This window comes from Tamandua tetradactyla, chromosome 2 (genome assembly GCF_023851605.1).
Source record: "Tamandua tetradactyla isolate mTamTet1 chromosome 2, mTamTet1.pri, whole genome shotgun sequence".
In the NCBI taxonomy this organism is placed as follows: Eukaryota; Metazoa; Chordata; class Mammalia; order Pilosa; family Myrmecophagidae; genus Tamandua; species Tamandua tetradactyla.
Window position 1 is genome coordinate 50,818,780 of NC_135328.1, and position 17,360 is coordinate 50,836,139.

The 17,360-nt window shown below is 50.2% G+C and overlaps 1 protein-coding gene across 1 annotated transcript in view; it reads right to left on the minus strand.

The window, feature by feature from the left end:
• The window catches only part of EEIG1 (estrogen-induced osteoclastogenesis regulator 1), a 37,237-nt gene extending 27,373 nt beyond the window's left edge, over positions 1-9,864 (minus strand). Inside the window, exon 1 of the mRNA XM_077145942.1 lies at positions 9,217-9,864. Coding sequence (XP_077002057.1) covers positions 9,217-9,362 — 146 coding nt within the window. The 5' untranslated portion in view covers positions 9,363-9,864. The remainder of the gene's footprint in view (positions 1-9,216) is intronic.
• Between the last annotated feature and the right edge of the window lie 7,496 nt (positions 9,865-17,360).

The window sequence follows — 17,360 nt, forward strand, 5'->3', positions numbered from 1 at the left end:
CCTCCCACTCACTGCCCTGTGCCAGCGCCCCCCGTCTCATGTGTGAGCTCTCTTCGGCCTGCCAGAGTGGGTCCCAGAGCTGACTGTGAAGAGGGTCCCCTTTCCACAGGCAGAAGCCTCTCCCAGGGCTCCAGCATGAGGTCCTCGCCGCTCAAGCACTAAGTGTGCTCCTTACCTGTTTCCGCTCCTCCGGCGGGCAGGGTACCCCATGCAGGAGCACCCTCTCCCTGCAACCCCCAGTAGTATCACAGTCAGCACCTCAGCTCCAGCCCACAGGAACTACAAGTTGCCACACAGGGACAACTGAGAGGCGCCATATGGACCACTGCCATGACTTAGCCCAAGGGATGAGAAGACTGGGTGCTAGCAAGTATGATGTCACTACCATGCATCAGGAGCAAGCTGGACATCTGACAGGCGTCATCTCACTGCCTCTTCCTGAGCATGCTGTGAAGCAGGGACCAGCAACTCCATTTCACAGAGAAGGTCACTGAGGCTTAGGGGCTAAGTCCCTTGCCCAAATAACAGAGGCAAAGCTAGAAGGTCAGTTTATATTTTCATTTATCTCCTTGGGGTCTGTGTGAGGAGGGCAAGGCACGGAGCCCGAGCAAACCCATTCTTCCCTGCAAACAGCCCCCGGCCCAGGCAGAAAGTTCTCCATCAGAGCTCCTTCTTCCCAATCCTGAAACAAGCCAGCTGGAGGAGGCCATGGCCACTCTCAGCTGACTATTGGTGGGGGGAAGGAGGGCAGTTCCAGTACTGCCTGTGAGAGCTATTCCAAGCGCTGGGTGCCAAGAGGCTCAGAGCAAAGACCGGGGGTTTGCAACCACAGCCCTTGGCAGAAAATAAGCTTGGGCACAGGCTGGGGCAGCTTCAGGTCTCATCAGTTCTGACTTCACAGGAACCAGCAGGCCCAGTGGGTGACTGACCTCGGGTCAGTGCCCGGTGTTCCCAAATTCCAAAGCACTTGTTGGAGACCTCCCTCACTCCCCACCCCATGTTAGTTCCAGACCTCTTTCTAAACAAATCTGATGTCTCGCCTCTGCTTACTTACATCTTTCTGTGACCTCCAGGCAAGATAAGGATACATCAGAACTCTTCACTGTATTTGCCTCAAGTATTACTGCCCGTCCGCAGCAGCAGCAGAGGTCACCACATGGCAGTCACCAGTCCCCATACAGAGAGTCCCCAGGCTCCTGAAGTCTGTGAGCACACACACTAGCAGCTACCCCAAGGCCCAGGTAGAGCTGCAACAACATAAGTCAGAACTTCATATACTAAACAAGGAGCAGGTTCAAAAGAATTGCCACCCCTAGCCAAGAAGGGCCTGCAGGCACACAGTATGGTTGCTGCTAAGAAGCCTTGGCCAGACCTCTCTCTCCAGCCAACACAGCAAGCAGACTCACCACCCTCCCCCTGTCTACATGGGACATGACTACCAGGGGTGTGGATCTTCCTGGCAGCGTGGGACAGAAATCCCAGAATGAGCTGAGATTCAGCATCAAGGGATTGAGAAAAACTCTAGAATGAGCTGACACCCAACATCAAGGGATTGAGAAAACCATCTTGATCAAAAGGGGGAAGAGTGAAATGAGACAAAGTGTCAATGGCTGAGAGATTCCAAACAGAGTCGAGAGGTTATCCTGGAGGTTATTCTTATGCATTAAGTACATATCACCTTGTTATCCAAGATGTAATGGAGAGGCTGGAGGGAACTGCCTGAAAATGTAGAGCTGTGTTCCAGTAGCCATGTTTCTTGATGATGATTATATAATGATATAGCTTTCACAATGTGACTGTGTGATTGTGAAAACCTTGTGTCTGATGCTCCTTTTATCTACCTTGTCAACAGATGAGAGGAACGTATGGAATAAAAATAAATAATAGGGGGAACAAATGTTAAAATAGATTTAGTTTGAAATGCTAGTGATCAATGAAAGGGATCAGTAAGGGGTATGGCCTGTAAAATTTTTTTTTTTTCTGTTTGTTATATTTTTCTGTTGTCTTTTTATTTCTTTTTCTGAATTGATGCTAATGCTCTGGGAAATGATCATGATGATGAATATGCAACCATGTGATGATATTGTGAATTGCTGAGTGTATGTGTTGGGAATGTTTGTTTCTTGTAATTTTTTTTAATTAATAAAAATTAAAAAAAAATAACAGGGGGAACATGTTAAAATAAATTTAGTTTGAAGTGCTAGTGATCAATGAAAGGGAAGAGTAAGGGGTATGATGTGTATGTTTTTTTTTCTGTTTTTGTTTTATTTTTCTGTTGTCTTTTTGTTTCTGTTTCTGAATTGATGCAAATGTTCTAAGAAATGATCAGGATGATGAATCTGAAGCTATATGACGATATTGTGAATTACTGATTATATATGTAGAATGGAATGATCACATATTGGGAATGTTTCTTTCTGTAATTTTTTTTTAATTAATAAAAAAATTTTTTAAAAAAAGAAGCCTTGGCCAGAGAAGTAACAGGACAGAACTCAAAAGCGAAGAACAGGCCTCAGGGGACAGCCTTGGCTCCATGCAGTCAGATCACCTCAGGTCAGGGCTGAGGCCAGTACCAGGCAGGCAGGCCAGGCAGCAGGACCCGCCAAAGTGGATCTGCTAATGGTGCGGCCAGCTGGTGGTAAAGATCAGGTCCAAGGAGCAGAAACCAAGGACATACACAGGTTGAGCAGCTTCAGGTCTTACCAAGGCCACCAGCTGCACAGTCCAACCTGGAGGGCAGCTAGCAGCTCTGTTGCCAGAGACTTGCTGTCTGGGGTAGCCTCTGCGACCTCCCAGTCTGGGGCTCTCCTCTTATGCCCCCAGGCTTCACAAACAATGCTGCCCACAAGAGCCCAGGCTGGCTTGTGTAATAGGAGGGAGGCAGGTCATAGTCAAGGATCAAAGGACGGGTGGCGGGGTCAGGAAGAGCAAAAAGCAGACAGGCTTATGTGAGGAGGCAGCTGTGAGGCCTCTTGAGCCAACTGTGGCCATGCAGCATCGTTGCCAGATCTTCCAACTTAAAGGGAAATCAAAAGTCTGAATTTTTATGTCATCAAAACTTTCAGGACAACTGATTTAATAGGCTAAGCCCTTGATCTTGGGGCTCACCCCTATCAAACTTATTCCTGCAAAGGAGAAGCTAAGCCTACTGATGATTATGCCTAACAGTCACCCCCAGAGCACCTCTTTTGTTGCTCAGATGTGGCTTCTTTAAGACAACTCCGAAGACGAACTCACTGCCCTCCCCCACTCTATGTGGGACATGACTCCAGAGGATGAGCAGGTTCCTGGCATAATGGGATGGAGAAAGTATTCTTGACCAAAAGAGGAAGGAGAGAAATGAGACAAAATAAAGTTTCAGTGGTTGAGTGACTTCAAATGGAGTTGAGAGATTACCCTGGAGGCTATTCTTATTTATTATATAGATATTCCTTAGAAGTTTATGGTGTATTGGAGTGGCTAGAGGGATGTACCTGAAACTGTTGAACTATATTCCTACAGCCTTAATTCTTGAAGAAAACTGTACAACAATATAGCTTTTACAATGTGGCCATGTGATTAAAAAAAATCACCAAAGTGAAAAAGTGGCTGATGCTCCCTTTATCCAGGCTATGGACAGACAAATAAGAAAATAAAGACTAAATAAATAAATAAATGGAGAGGCAGAGGTAAAAATATTGGGTAGATTGCAACACTAGTGATCAATGAGAGGGAGGGGTAAGGGGTATGAGCTGTATGGGGTTTTAGAACAAATGTTCTAAAAATGATTATGGTGATGAATACACAACTATGTGATGATATTGTGAGCTACTGACTGTACACTTTGGATGTACTGTACGGTACATGACGATATCTCAGTAAAATATTTTTTAAAAATTAAAAAAAATTCGGAGCACTGTCTGGGTCAACAAAATCCTGGTTACATTTCACCACTGTGCAAGCAAAGAATTTCCATTTCCAAGCACCTGCTACATGTTGGGCACAGTGCCGGGCACTTCAAGACAAGGAAACCAGCCTGCCCACTCTGCTTTCCAGTTCTCCCTCTCATCACCCATCCAGGTCAGGCCAGCACTGCATCCACCAACCCCCACACTTGGTTGATTCCAACTCTCCCTCACCAGGCACAGGTCAGGTCTCCTTGCATCTTCTCTATCTGGCAGCCAAGAATCATCCTAGTTAGCAAGCTGGTCCACATGGCTCCACTGCCCTTCAGCAGGACTCCCAGGCCATGAATGGTCCAGCCCAGCCCCTTCCATCTTCATGCACTCTAGCCCCTCCCTGGACTTCCCCACACTCCAACCACATCACCACCTGCCAGGGACCACCAGGATCAAGTGCCTTTAGATGGGGGCCACAACAAAAACAGCTTTTCACAGCCTCTCTTTAGTCCAATTCCCCTCAACCTTCAGGCTCCTGTGAGGGTCACTTCTTTGGGGAAGCTCTTCCTATCAGAATGATTGCCCAGCACAACCAGGATTTAAAACACCATCTAGGGCAGGCCACGGTGGCTCAGCAGGCAAGAATGCTCGCCTGCCATGCCAGAGGACCCAGGTTCGATTTCTGGTGCCTGCCCATGTAAAAAAAAAAAACCATCTAACAGCCTGGGGGAGGTTCTCAATCAACAGCTGTCAAAGGACAAAGACCCAAACAAAACATCTGCCCAAGCTGGTGTCTACGGGATCACAACCACCCACTTCAGATCTGGTTCTGTAGTCTCTGCGGTGCCCACCAGTCACAATGGCCCCTACCCAACTGGGAGCTCCATGAGGGCGGGGTTCTCTGGAGTATTTACCTCTGGAAGCCAGGGCCATGGGGTGCTTGCTACATGTGGAATAAGAGGACACATGCCTGCACCCCCACCCTCACCCAAAGCCAACTCATACAATACCTGTTCTGTAAAGGAAAGTGGCTGCCCTCCCCACCTCAGCGATCCCACTGCACTTTCACAACCTCCTCAGTCCCCTCAGCTTCAAGGGACAGGACCATGCATCCATCTCTTCATTCCCTCCCTCCAAAGATATGCCTCTGAGGAGTGACGGATTCAAGAGGCATTCTGCAGCCTTCTCCTGGGAGAGAGGGAGAGGGATTCAAGGAAGCAGAGGCCCTGGCCAAGTCTGTGGTGTGTGTGGAAAGAACCAAGCTGGCCAGGCCTTCCCTGGGGCCAGGCACAGGCACAGGGCCTCCAGCTGCAGAGCTGACCTGTCCAAGGCCTTCTTCATGCCCAAAGAATCCCAAATATCTCCCAGAAGATTCTGAACCAGCACAAGGCTGCAGACAGAAAGCAGGCAGTACCGTGTTGAGAACAGGCAAGCACTCTTTCAACAAGGTTGCCCCCCAAAATCCCATGGAAAAGCCAATGGAGGATTCAAAGCTGACAAAGAAAAAAAAGAGGGGGGGGGTGGGCAACTTATCACCTTTACGGATAGCCTGGAACATAAGTACAGAGTCCACCAGAGACTCCTTCCTCTTATTCTGGCCTAACCTACCCCCTTCATCCAAAGAGACTTAATGAGGCACAGGGGACAAAGGTTCACCTGGCTGTGCCATTAGCTCCTCCTATGAAGTAACTCTGGGTAAGTCACTTCTCTGTCCTGGGTCTCAGTTTTCTTGTCCATTGGCTGAGCAGACATACTCTCCTGCAGAGAGGACCTGTTGTGAGGTCAGTCAGTCCTCCCTCGGACTTCCCTCCCCTGGCACTGCCAGCCACGTGTACAGGGCAGGCCACAGAACCAGTGCCAGCTGGGAGCAGAGACCGCTTAGGATGTTTGGGATTGTTCCTGTTTGAAGGCTGCCTTGGGCAGGTTGGATTGGGGCTGGAGGCCTGCTGCCTGGCTCACCGTGGGGAGACTGCAGCCCAGTCTATTGCTTTCTGATTTGCCATAGACTTGGCTGGGGTGTCTGCATCCCTCCTGGGGCCCCTGGGGAAAGATTCATGGGTGCTAATTGGATGCACCAACCTGGGAAACCTCCAGACTGGGAACCTTGGCAAATGCCTACTGTGCCCTAGTACCAGCTTATGCCTAGCCCCAAATCTATGGCAATGACTTCAGCTCCACTGCCCATCTTACAGACCTGAAGACCCTCTTCCTTTGGACCTCACAAGACCCAGCTCACTACGTCCAAACTATCCAAGCCCCGACTTTCCAACCAACCCACTAAAAGGGACTTTTAAAAAGTCTGGGGACATTGTGTAGATCTGAAGTCCCCTCCAACCCTCTGTCCGCAAGGCAAGGTAGGGCTTTGGAGTGGACCTGCTCAAATTTAAATCATTTTCCTACTCCCTATCTGTGTGACTTTAGCTCTCCTGACCCCAGTTTCCTCATGTGCGCATAGGGATAGCACCATCAGCTCATGGGGTAAGTTCCAAGAACTCAATGGACCAACCATTTAAGGTGTTCAGCAAGTATCTAGCACAGTCAAACCCAGTTCTGCCAGTTACCAGCTGGGTGACCTATGGAATGTGGCTTCATGCCTCAATACCTTTCCAGATAGCCAAGAGGATTAATGGAAATACCATTTGCAAAACATCCAGCATAGTGCCTGGAACACAGTACGGGCACTCAGAAGAACATGGTACTTTGAGGATTACAGACTATAAGGAGGCCTTAGAAAGATGAGGGTTTAGAACAGCCTGATGTACCACCTGTTCTACCTGCTCAAATTGGGTCACACTGGAGCTATGTACCCAGCTGTTGCCATGGTACCCACACACACACACACATGGGGAAACACTCCAACTAAGAGGGGGGTTGATACAGGGGTGGGGCCTGGGGCCTATCTCACTCTGACACTGCCATGCTGTCACCACAGGGTCTCTGGACCATCTCAAAGGTCTCTAGGATTGGGGGAATATGCTACTGGACCTGGGCCAGGATCCAGGCAGATTCTGTCACTCTACCTGCTGACCCTACCCCAACATAAAAACAAAAGGGCTTTGGTTGTCTGGTGGGATGGGCTGAGAGGCGAGGCACCTGGCAGCAGTCCAAGGTGTGTGGGGTTGGGGTACAAGAGGCAAGAACCCAATAATCCCCATCTCCTGGACAAAGTCCCAGACCCCAGCAAAAGCTTTAGATCCCAACGTCTGTACACTCCCTACAACCACAACTGCCCCAAGAGCAAACAGGTAACTTGCTCCCATCAAGTGCCCAGCCTTGGGGGACTCAACATCAGCTCTTCCTGCCCAAGGTTCAATCAGACTTCACCCAGGATGAGAGCTGGGAAAGGCAATCTGGACTCAGCTGGGTTCGAGGAATCTGTGGCTTCTTGCCAGGAGGGAGTAAGGGAAAGCAGCGGTGAAATCCAGGCATTGTAGGCTAAGGCTGGGAACTTTTCAGACTTTCCCAGGTGAGGGAGGGGGCAGGTTTAGGGCAGATGAAGAGTCCAACAGGTATGGGAAGACCAGACAAGATCTCAGCTTGGGGTTTGATATCAATTTCTCGGCAGGATTCAAGACCTTGTGCTGCCCCCCAGCTCAAATGCAGGCCTCCTATGGATCTTACCCAATTCCTCCCAGACCAGCCGGGCCAGACACCTAGCTCCTTTGCCCAGAGTAACCACAACTGCAGCAGCACCTTGCCTGGGCTAGATATGGTACATAGATTATCCATTCCCTTTCATAAAAATGGTGGACATGACTTCTCCATTTTACAGAAGAGGAAACTGAGACTCAGAAGAGGAACAGGGTAGTGCTTAAAAGCAAATTCTGAGTTTGAATTCAGGCTTTGCTGTATTAACTCGAGTGAATCACAGCCTCTCTGAGCCCTGGTTTCCACCTCTGTAAAATGGGAATAATAATTCTACAGAATCCCACCCCCTCCACAGCACAGTCAGGTTGAGAAGTACTTATAAAATGGGAGTACAGTGCCAATCAACACTGGCTCCTGGAATCAGATGGGTTAGGTAACTCATCCAAGATCACCCAGCCAGTGAGTGGCAGATTCTGGGTCTTAGCTTGGAACACAGCCTTTTCCCTGCAACCTTAGGCCACTGTGTGGGTGGGCGACAGGATCACTGGCTTCCCAGGCAACCGAGGATAGCTCCCATTCCCGCAACCCTCTTAGCAAAGGGCAGCCCATCCAAATTCTTCTGATAAGCAGTCCAAGTACACAGAAGCAGAACCCCAGCCTACTCACACTGAAGGCTGCTAAATTTGGATTAAGACACTCTGCTCCCCTCCACTCCTGCCATCAGAGCATTCCATCACCAGATTCATCCAAAAGGTCTCCAAAGAGGCCAACTTCAGTTGGCAACTGCCATCTGCAAAGTCCCTGGAAAGCTACTTAGTTCCTCTCTCAGATCTCAGTTTTTCCATCTGTAATACAAACCCTCTAATCTCTCAACAGTGAGGCCATCTGTACCCACAGGAAGGCCTGAAGGAGCACAGACATGACCAGAGAAGGGGAACCAGCATGTCCCAGATGTGGGGCAAGGTCCTGAACCACAAAATATCTCACTGAAACTTCTCCATAGATCTTTGACAAGGGACTTGTCAGAGGAAAATGAGGGTCAGAAAGTGACAGAACCAGGACTCAAACCCCACCCGTCAGGCTCCAAGATTCGCTCCTGGGTAGGCCAGGGCTTTGTGACCCCAGGTGGGCCCAGTCAGAGGGGTACAGCCTGGGAGCTCAGTCACCTTCAGTAATAAGCTGGGCAGTAGGACCTGCCAGGATGGCAAGGAACACAAAACCCAGCCGGATGGAGTCTCTTTCAGAGAAGGCAGCAGCCTGGATACAAGGGCATTTGCAATGCAAAGCAGCCCAGCTCCAGCCAGAAGGGGACAGACAGTGGGAGGGGGGGCTGGGCAGGCCAAAATCCAGACACCTCCCCTCCAGCCTGGCTGTGGAGTGCCTTAAGCAGGGCCTGCCCAGCCGCCGGGGAACCTGTGGCTGGCATAGGCTCTAAATCATATGACAGCCTGAGTGGCCAGAAGGGATGCAAGGTGGTCTGGAACATCCTTCCCTTCTCCATCCCTTCAAAGCATAACTCCCCTGGGCTTTTCGGGCAGATCTGCAGAATGGGTCTAACTGCAGGCTTCAAGCAGTGGCTTCCTCAGGCCCAGGCCTTCCGGATCTCCCAGTCCAGCCTAAGGCCAATCTTCCCCAGGCACAAACGATCCCCTGGACTCTTCCCAGGCCCTAGAAGGGCCACTTGCCAAGTGGCTGGATCGTGCTCATCGCTCTCCACTGCAAAGGCTGGGTGGACTGCCCCAGCTCTTACCTTGACGACAAGCTGACAAAATCCCCGCCATCCAGCAGCCGGACCTTGCAGAAGAGGACCCCGTTCATGAATGGGACCGCAGTCAGCTCCTCCAGGGTGAAAGTGGTTTGGAATTTGAATTTCTTCTTCTTCATCAAGAAAGCCATGAGCGAGTTCCCTGAGTCAGAAGCCCCAAAGGCAAAAAAAAAAAAAAGGGGGGGGGTGGGGTGGGGAGGGGGAAGGTGTGCAGAAATCCCCAGGATTCCTTTCCCCACACCACACCCCCTACTCAAAACACCAGAGTCGGATTCTGCCCAGATACTGGCAGAAGCGGCAGAGCGAGCGGGGCTTTGAATCCAGAGGACCCAGGTCTGAGAGTCCAGTCCAGTTCGCGGGTCGACTGCCTTCACCCTCTGGAGGCCGGGGCTCGGAGGGGCTCGGAGCTGCCGGGAGCTTCACCGGCATGTAAACAGCGGCGCACGGCCCAGGATGCAAGGGCCGGGGTGGCAGGCGGCGCGCGAGCGGCCACGCTAGGGGTCAGCATCCCGAGCCGTGATCTCCGGGGAGTTCACGCCGCGAGGTCGGGCACGGCAGACAGACCCGAGAGACTGAGAGCGGCCGGCCGATCCGTGAGGCTGAGGGCGGCGGGCAGCCCCGCCCCCGCCCCGCTGGCGGCTGGGGGAGGCGCCCTCGCCGCGTACACGCCCCCGCACCTGGGTGCCAGGCGGCCTGCGCAGGTGAGTCCGGGGGAAGGCTGAAGGTACCGCCCCTAACGGGCGGCCGAGAGCTCTGGGGGGCCCCCGCGGGGGACACGTCGGGGATGCCCCGGGCTTGGGTTTCGGGTACGGCGTCCGCGCTTGGGCCGGGAACGTCCGGCCGCGGGCCTGCTCTTGTTCCACACCGGCCCCGGGCAGTGGGGGCGTCGCCTACTCTTCGATCCTGGGTCCCGCGCCGCGGGCCCCGGCGGAGCTGAGGCGCCCCTCCGGCCCAGCCGGTGGCGCCCGCCTCGTCCGCCGCCTCTAAGCAGTGCCCCGAGAGCAGCAACGCCGCCTCCTGCGCCCCAGACGCCGCTGCCGCTGGAGCCTGAGGCTGCGCGGCTCGCCGCAGCTCCGAAAATGCCGAGGCCCTTCGCGGCCGCCCGCGGGGCCGTAGCCGAGCGCGGAGGGGCGGGACACCGGTGGGCCAGACTGCCCGCGATTGGGCGGCCCAACGAGGCGGGCATGGAATGGCGTCCCTGCCCGCGATTGGTGGGCGGCAGCGTGGGGGCGGGCTCGCGGGAGTCAGAGGCGGTTCCGGGTTCTCAGATTGGTGCGCGGCGCTGATGGGCCCGCCTCCCAGTTTGGGCGGAGCACAGAGAAAGGGAGAGGGGCCCCGGGAAGGCAGTGGGAGGTCGTGGGGCGGGGGTCGGGGTTGGCGGGGAAGAGAGTAGAGCGCGAGCAGAAGAACGAAGAAACAGTGAAGGGGATAAACAATACGAGGACTACTGCTGGAACAGCCTTCCGGTGTTCCCACAGATTTGGGCTCGTTGAACATCAAATCAGGTCCGGGAAGTAGAGCCCCATTTCTCAGAAATCTGACACCCAAAGAGGTGGCCTGGGACTAGACCCAGCAGTTCTTTAGTCCCTGAGTCTCTGGTTCTTCTCAACGCTTCTTCCTGGAGGTGACTTGAAGCAGTTCATCTTGCAACATTGTGACCCAACTTCTATCGTCCCAAACTGTTATCTAAGTCTTTTTTCCGTTAAGTTTCTTGCCTGTTATGGCTGGTGTCCCAGACTGGATTAACTGCTCGTGGGTCAGGGACCACCTCTGGAGACCCGTGCCTCCCAGGTCTGACACAAAAAAGACCCTCGATATATTGTAGTTCATTCATTCAGTCCCCAGGTGTTTAGCAGGCAATCTGCTCTGTGCCAGCCTCTGGGAGGACCCAGCAGGAACCCAGTAGACCTTCCTCCCCAGGTTCTCCAAGCTCAAGACCAAGCAAGGAAGCACACAAGGACATAAACAGTGAAAAATCTGATGTACAAGAGCTGTAATAGAGAATGTACAGGGGGGCTGGGAAATGTCAAACGACATACCTGAGGTATGGGAGGGCCCAGGCAGAGGGGTCTTGGAGAGAAGGCATCTTGTACAAAATGACCCAAGCCATCTGCAGGATACATGCGGTGAGTTAGGCAGGGTCCAGGCTGAGACGTGGGTGTACAGAGGCCTAGAAGCCAAAGAGAGCACTGTGTGTGAAGAAAGTTGCAAGTATCTCCATGTGGCTGTATTGTGGCTATTTGAGGGACAGAGGGGCCAAGATATGGAGCTGGAAAGACCTGGAGTAGCTGGATCTTGCAGAGCCTTGCACACTAGAATAAGGGGTTTAGATCTCTCAAGGATAATAGGGAGCCACTAACAGGTTTTGAGCAGGGATGTGACATAGTCAAATTTACTTTTTGTTGGAGGAAGCTTACTTTTGGCTGCAGGTAATGTGGAGGGGACAAGATGGGAAACACACTCAGGGGGAAAGAGCCTATTATGGTAATCGAGGCAAGAGATGATGCTGACAGACCTCAGCATTGGGGAGGAAAACTAGAAGATGGGTCTGAGAGACCTTCAAGAGGCAGATTCAACTGGATTTGGGGATCAGTTAGGTCTGTACATGTAACGAAGGACTCAGATTTCTGATTTCAGTCCATTTCCCTCTCAGTTTTCCCAGTCATAAAATGGATGGTGATCCATGCTTCTCTCCAGTTTATCTCATTATTTAGAAAACACAGCCTGATGGGAGAAATATAATAGAGCAGCTCCCAATGCAATTATTTACCTCTATTTTGTACAGATAGGAAAGCTGAAACATAGAGAGTTTTAATCATATGAGTAGGGTCTTGACTGGGAGTGCTAAACCGTGATGCCCACATGGTAGGAGGGGGTGGGGAGAGATGTTCCCCTCACTAATCCTTTCTGGGCCTGCTCCACAGGGAAGAGCCTGTGGCTACCTGACCCCTGAGAGGATTTCAAAGGAGAGAGCCAGCCAAGGATGTCCCCAGGCTTGGCTGGCTCCTGAGTACCTCAGGCCACTCCAGCAGGAAAGAGGGTGGGCCAGGCTGCCAGGTTTAGCAGCAACGGGGCATTTATCTCTCCACAGTCCGGGAAGTTTCCCTGCCTTTCATTTCCCAGATGAGATTTGGGGAAGGGGAAGAACTTGGGCATGTTCTCCAACAGTGGTCTGGGGATAAAAACCTAGGGAAATATGAGAGGGAATGATTGAAGCAGGGTTCCTGATTTAAATGGGGTGATCAAGAAAGACCTCTGTGCGAAATCATCTCAACTAAGACCCTAATAACAAGCTGGGACCCAGGCACAGGAAGCTGTAGGGACAGAGACATGAGCCGGAGTCTTTGGGGGACTCTGTGCCTGGAATGGAGTGAGTAGAGAGGAGAGAAGGAGAGATGGGGAAAGGCAGGGACCTGCTTATATGGGCCCTTGTGGGCCTGAGAGGAATTCAGATTTCATCTAGGCTCACTGGGAGGCCACTGGAAGATGTGAGCATAGTAAGAACAAACTGTGTTCCCTCCAGCTGCTGTTTGGAGAATGGATTGATTGTCAGGGGGCAAGAACAGAAGCAGACAGGTGAGGAGGCGAGTACAGCAGCCCCGGCAGGAGACTCCAGAGGCTCAAACCAGGGTGGTAGCAGTGGACATTTCAATGGCGAGAAAAGGACACATTTGAGAAGAGCTGACAGCACTTGCTGGGCAATGATAATAATTACTCGAAGTTGTGATCAAGGCTAATGAGCCCAGGAAGGACTTAAAACCTTTTGAATATAAATAATTCTCTGTATTTTGAAGTAAGTTGAAGCCTATCAGGCTCTTGGAGTGGCGAGATAAATGAGCATAAACGCTGGATTAGATGTGGGAAAGGGGAACAAAAGAGTTTAGTGCACCTGCCTCCAGAGGAGAATCACAACTCATAGCTGGGAAAGTGGGGAGGTTCCTAGAGAATCCTTAGCCTTTTCTGGCCCTGGACAAACACTCGTGGTTCCCTTTTGCTTATTTCTCTGTCCCATTAGAGCCTGAGTTTCACCAGGCCGGATACCTCACACATGGTGTCTCCATCTCCAGTTCAGGGAGATGCACATGAAAGATGCTCCATGAACAGATGCCAAAGGAAAGGATGCATCAGTGAATGATTGTATACATGGATGGATGTGTGATTGATGGATGCATGATGGGTGGATGATGAATGAGTAGACAGAAGACTGCAGATTTAACCAGGCCGCCCCCTACTTTAACATTCTTGATGTTACCAATAAGTACCAATATTTGATGTGCAAAATTCCTTTTAGCATAAGTTATCCAATAGCAGCACCCACACATGTGTGCAAAGATACATGTACAAGAATGGTTTCTGCACCATTGTATATTTATAAGAAAAATTAGGGAGCAGCCTAATGCCTGGCAGTAGAAAAGAGGGAAGCCTTGAGGACAAAGACTGCGTTTTGTTTTCTGCTGGATCTGTGGCACCTGGAACACTACCAGGTACACAACAGGGTTCAATAAATATTTGTCAAATGAAGGGAGGTATCATTAATAGATGCTGTTGAGACGGATGTGAGAAATGTGTATATGCTGAGGTGGGAGACATCCGCTGTACAGCGGCAAAGCAAGTCACAGAACAGTCTGTAAAGGATGAGCTTATTTCTCTGAAGAAAAACTTGATTTGTTTATGCATGCCTAGAAAAGAATCTTAAAGGATACATCCTAAATGGTTACCAGAAGCTTCCTCTAAAGAGCAGATTTGGAGAGAAATTTTTCAATTTATTTTAATTAATATTCTTGGGTATTGGTTTTTTTTTTGTAATAGAATGAATCAGTTTTGTAGCTTAACAAAATATCATTATAAGGGTATTATAAACAAAAGCCCTTCATGCTTCTCTTGTCACCCTCCAGATAAAATCCAAGGTTCTTAACCTGAAGTTCAGGTCTCTCCAGAAGCAGCCACTCAGCCTCTCCCTTGCCTGCCTCCCTCAGGTCCCTACATCCCTGCTTAGAGGTCCGGGGCTCCCCCTCCCTATTCACCTGGTGATACCTACCCAAATGTCAAGATTAAGCTCAAGTATCTGTTTCCACTCTGTACCATTCAACCCCGTGTCTGGTATAATAACCACTTCCTGTTCTGTGCTCCTATGTTACCAAGCGTGGGAAAATGAGATCTTGGTCTTCAGTTTTCTGTGTTTGCAGAACCTAGCACAAGTAGTGCGTACCCTTTGACATTCATAGAAGATAAAGGCAGGGCAGGGCAGGGAGGGGAGGACAAAGGAAGAGAAGGGAAGGGTAGGGAACGGAAGTGAAGGAAGGAGAGAAGGAGAAAGAAACAGAAAAAGAAAGGGGGAAACTGAGTTAGGGGTGGGAAAGATCACTTGCCCAAATCATCCTGAGGGCGGCTACCCAGCTGGCCTGCTCCCTCTGTCACCTGACACCCAGCACAGTACCTGCTTCATACAGCCATGTCACGCCAAGCAGCCTCCCAGTCCTGCTTGCCAAGGGCAGCCGGTGCTGATTCACTGGTGACTGGCCTCCAGTTATTTGCAGAACTGGAATGGCAGCTGAGCCACCACAGTGCTGATCAAAGATGTATCGATTTGTGCTGGGCTCTTTACTGATATCTGAGCCAGTCACAGGAGAAGATAAAGGCACGAAAGAACTCTCCCATAGCAGTCCATCCTGTTTAACCCTCCCACGGTCCATTCCACAAGTCTTCCCACTGAGTAGCCAACTCTGCCCTTTCCAACTCAAGCCTGACCATCACTCACCCCAGGTAGTCATGGTTCAGAACACGAGATCTAGAGTCAGGTAGATTCCGGCCCCAGGATTACTGAGTCAAAGGGTATTTGCATGTTTACTGTTGAGAGAAACTGCCAAACTGCCTTCCAAAAATGTTGGATCCATTTATTTTCCCACCACCAATATAAGAAAGTATGCATTCCGCACACTTGCTCTATCTTTACCAATCTGTTTGACTGAAAAAAAAAAAAGCTCTCTTATTCTGCTTGCAGTTCTTTCACTAGCATCTTTTCATATGCTTTTTGACTATTTGAATTTCTTCTATAAATTGCTTGTTCATGCCTTTGTCCATTTTAAAATTAGGATTGTCATCTTCTTGTTATTTATTTGTAGTAGCTCATTATATGTTATGGATATTAACCTTTTATATATATTAAAGTATTTCTTCCACTTAACCAAGTATCTTTGGATCTTGTTTATAGTATCCTTTTTGCCTTACAGAAGCCCCTTACCAAGCCCCAGCTAAGAGATAAGAGTCAACCTATTTCAATGAGAGCCGACTTACTTTAATGGATTAGAAGTCCAGAGCCCAGGTTTTGAATTACACCTCTACCACTTACTGTGTGACTTTGAACCAGTTCCTGACCTCTCTTTCTTGATTCGTTAAATAAGAGCTTTGAATTAAGTGGTCTTTGGAGACTTGTCCACTTCCATGGTCTAGAACAGTGCTGCCCAATAGAACTTTCTGATACAAAAAGTGCCATACATGTGCTGTCCAATATGGTAACCACTAGCTACATAGCTATTCAGTACTTGTAATGTGGCTTAGTGTGTCTGAGGAACTGAGTTTTAAATTCTACTGTATTGAACTGTGCAGGTCTAAGAATTGTGTAGATCTCCCCATTTCTAAGCAAGCTGCAATACAGAATTATAATGAAGGCAGGGACTCTATAGTCCCTGAGGGACTTTGGGCAGGCCACTCCACCTCTCTGAACCTCAGTCTCCCCATCTGTTCCAGTAGGGCACACATCAGCCCTTGCCTCCTGGAATTGTTGGCACATTTGAGTGGTAAGGAAATAAGGCTAAGGCCCAATACCTGACCCAACATTGTGCAAACTCAGCTCAGGTTCCAAGATTGAAATATGAAAGTGCATTTACCCTATATACATTGGTTCCAGAGACCCGTTGATGGCTTTCCTCAAACTACTCGTCTCCTCCTACAGCCATGAGGCCACGTTTACCCTCTTAAAGCAGGACTATGGCTCCAGCGTGCCTTAAATCTGAGACTCCAAATTGCTGATGGGGCAAAGTCCAAACTTTTTCAGACTGTTTCCAGCCTCTGAGAGCTGGCCCTGCCCTTGCAGTACCATCATTAGTACAATCTGCAGGTCAGTCCAGTGGCTCTTGCCACCCTTACCCCATATTTGCCTCCTACCCCAGCCTTCCAAGGTCTGCTGAGCATTTCATTCCTTCACACCATTCATTTTTCACCCCCAAGTGTTTGTTGTGCTGTCTGCTCTAAGAATGAGGCTGTGATGGTGGGCATGCAGGATGTGGCCCAAGCAATGACAACTGTGATATTCATTGTGAGTGGATGGGGAGTTCGAGGAGCCACAGGAATACAGGGTGGGTTTCCATGAGAAAGTGGCTATAAGCCCAAACCTGATGCATGGGTAGAAGTTAGCTGGGAGTAAAGGAAGCTAGTAGAAAAGACAGTCTAAGCTGGCCCATGGCAGGAGGGAGTGTAGGAGCCCAGGAACTGCCGGAGGCAGGGACAAGGCTAGAAAGGAAGGTAGGCCCAATCCTTGTATACCATGTTTTTGATGTTATGCTTTACTCTAAAGGTATTGGGGGGTCATTGAAGGTATTAGACAGAAGCTATGCGATTATTCCAGGTCAGTTCCCTCTGTGACCTTTAGCCCCCTCACCTTTCCTTTCTCTGACTGCTGCCTGGCCCACAGTGCTTCCTTCTGCCTGAGATAACCAGGGTTCAAATCCCAGCCCTGCCACTCCCCGGCCCTATTGCTCCAAGCAAGTCATTAACCTCTTTCACCCTCAGTCTCTTCACCTTGTAAAAAAGGAGATAATGACACCTGCTTTGCACAGTAACATGATTTAGTGAGGGAAAAGTGTCTGGCTCAGAGCCACTTAAGAAGTGGAGTCCAGTTGAATTTCTTCTGTTCAAGGGCCAACCAAAGCCATGAAGGGGGTCAGAGGGGCCTTCCCAAAAGGTAAGCAGATCCCATTTCTCAGAAATGGCCCTTTGGCCCAGACGGTCTTGATGGGAGTAGAAGAAGGGGTTCACTGAGGCCTTTATTGGGCTGTTTGACCACGTGCTCGTCCACCTCAGACAAACAGCCCTCCTGAGCCTAGCCTTGGTCTTCTGAACCTTCTCAAACT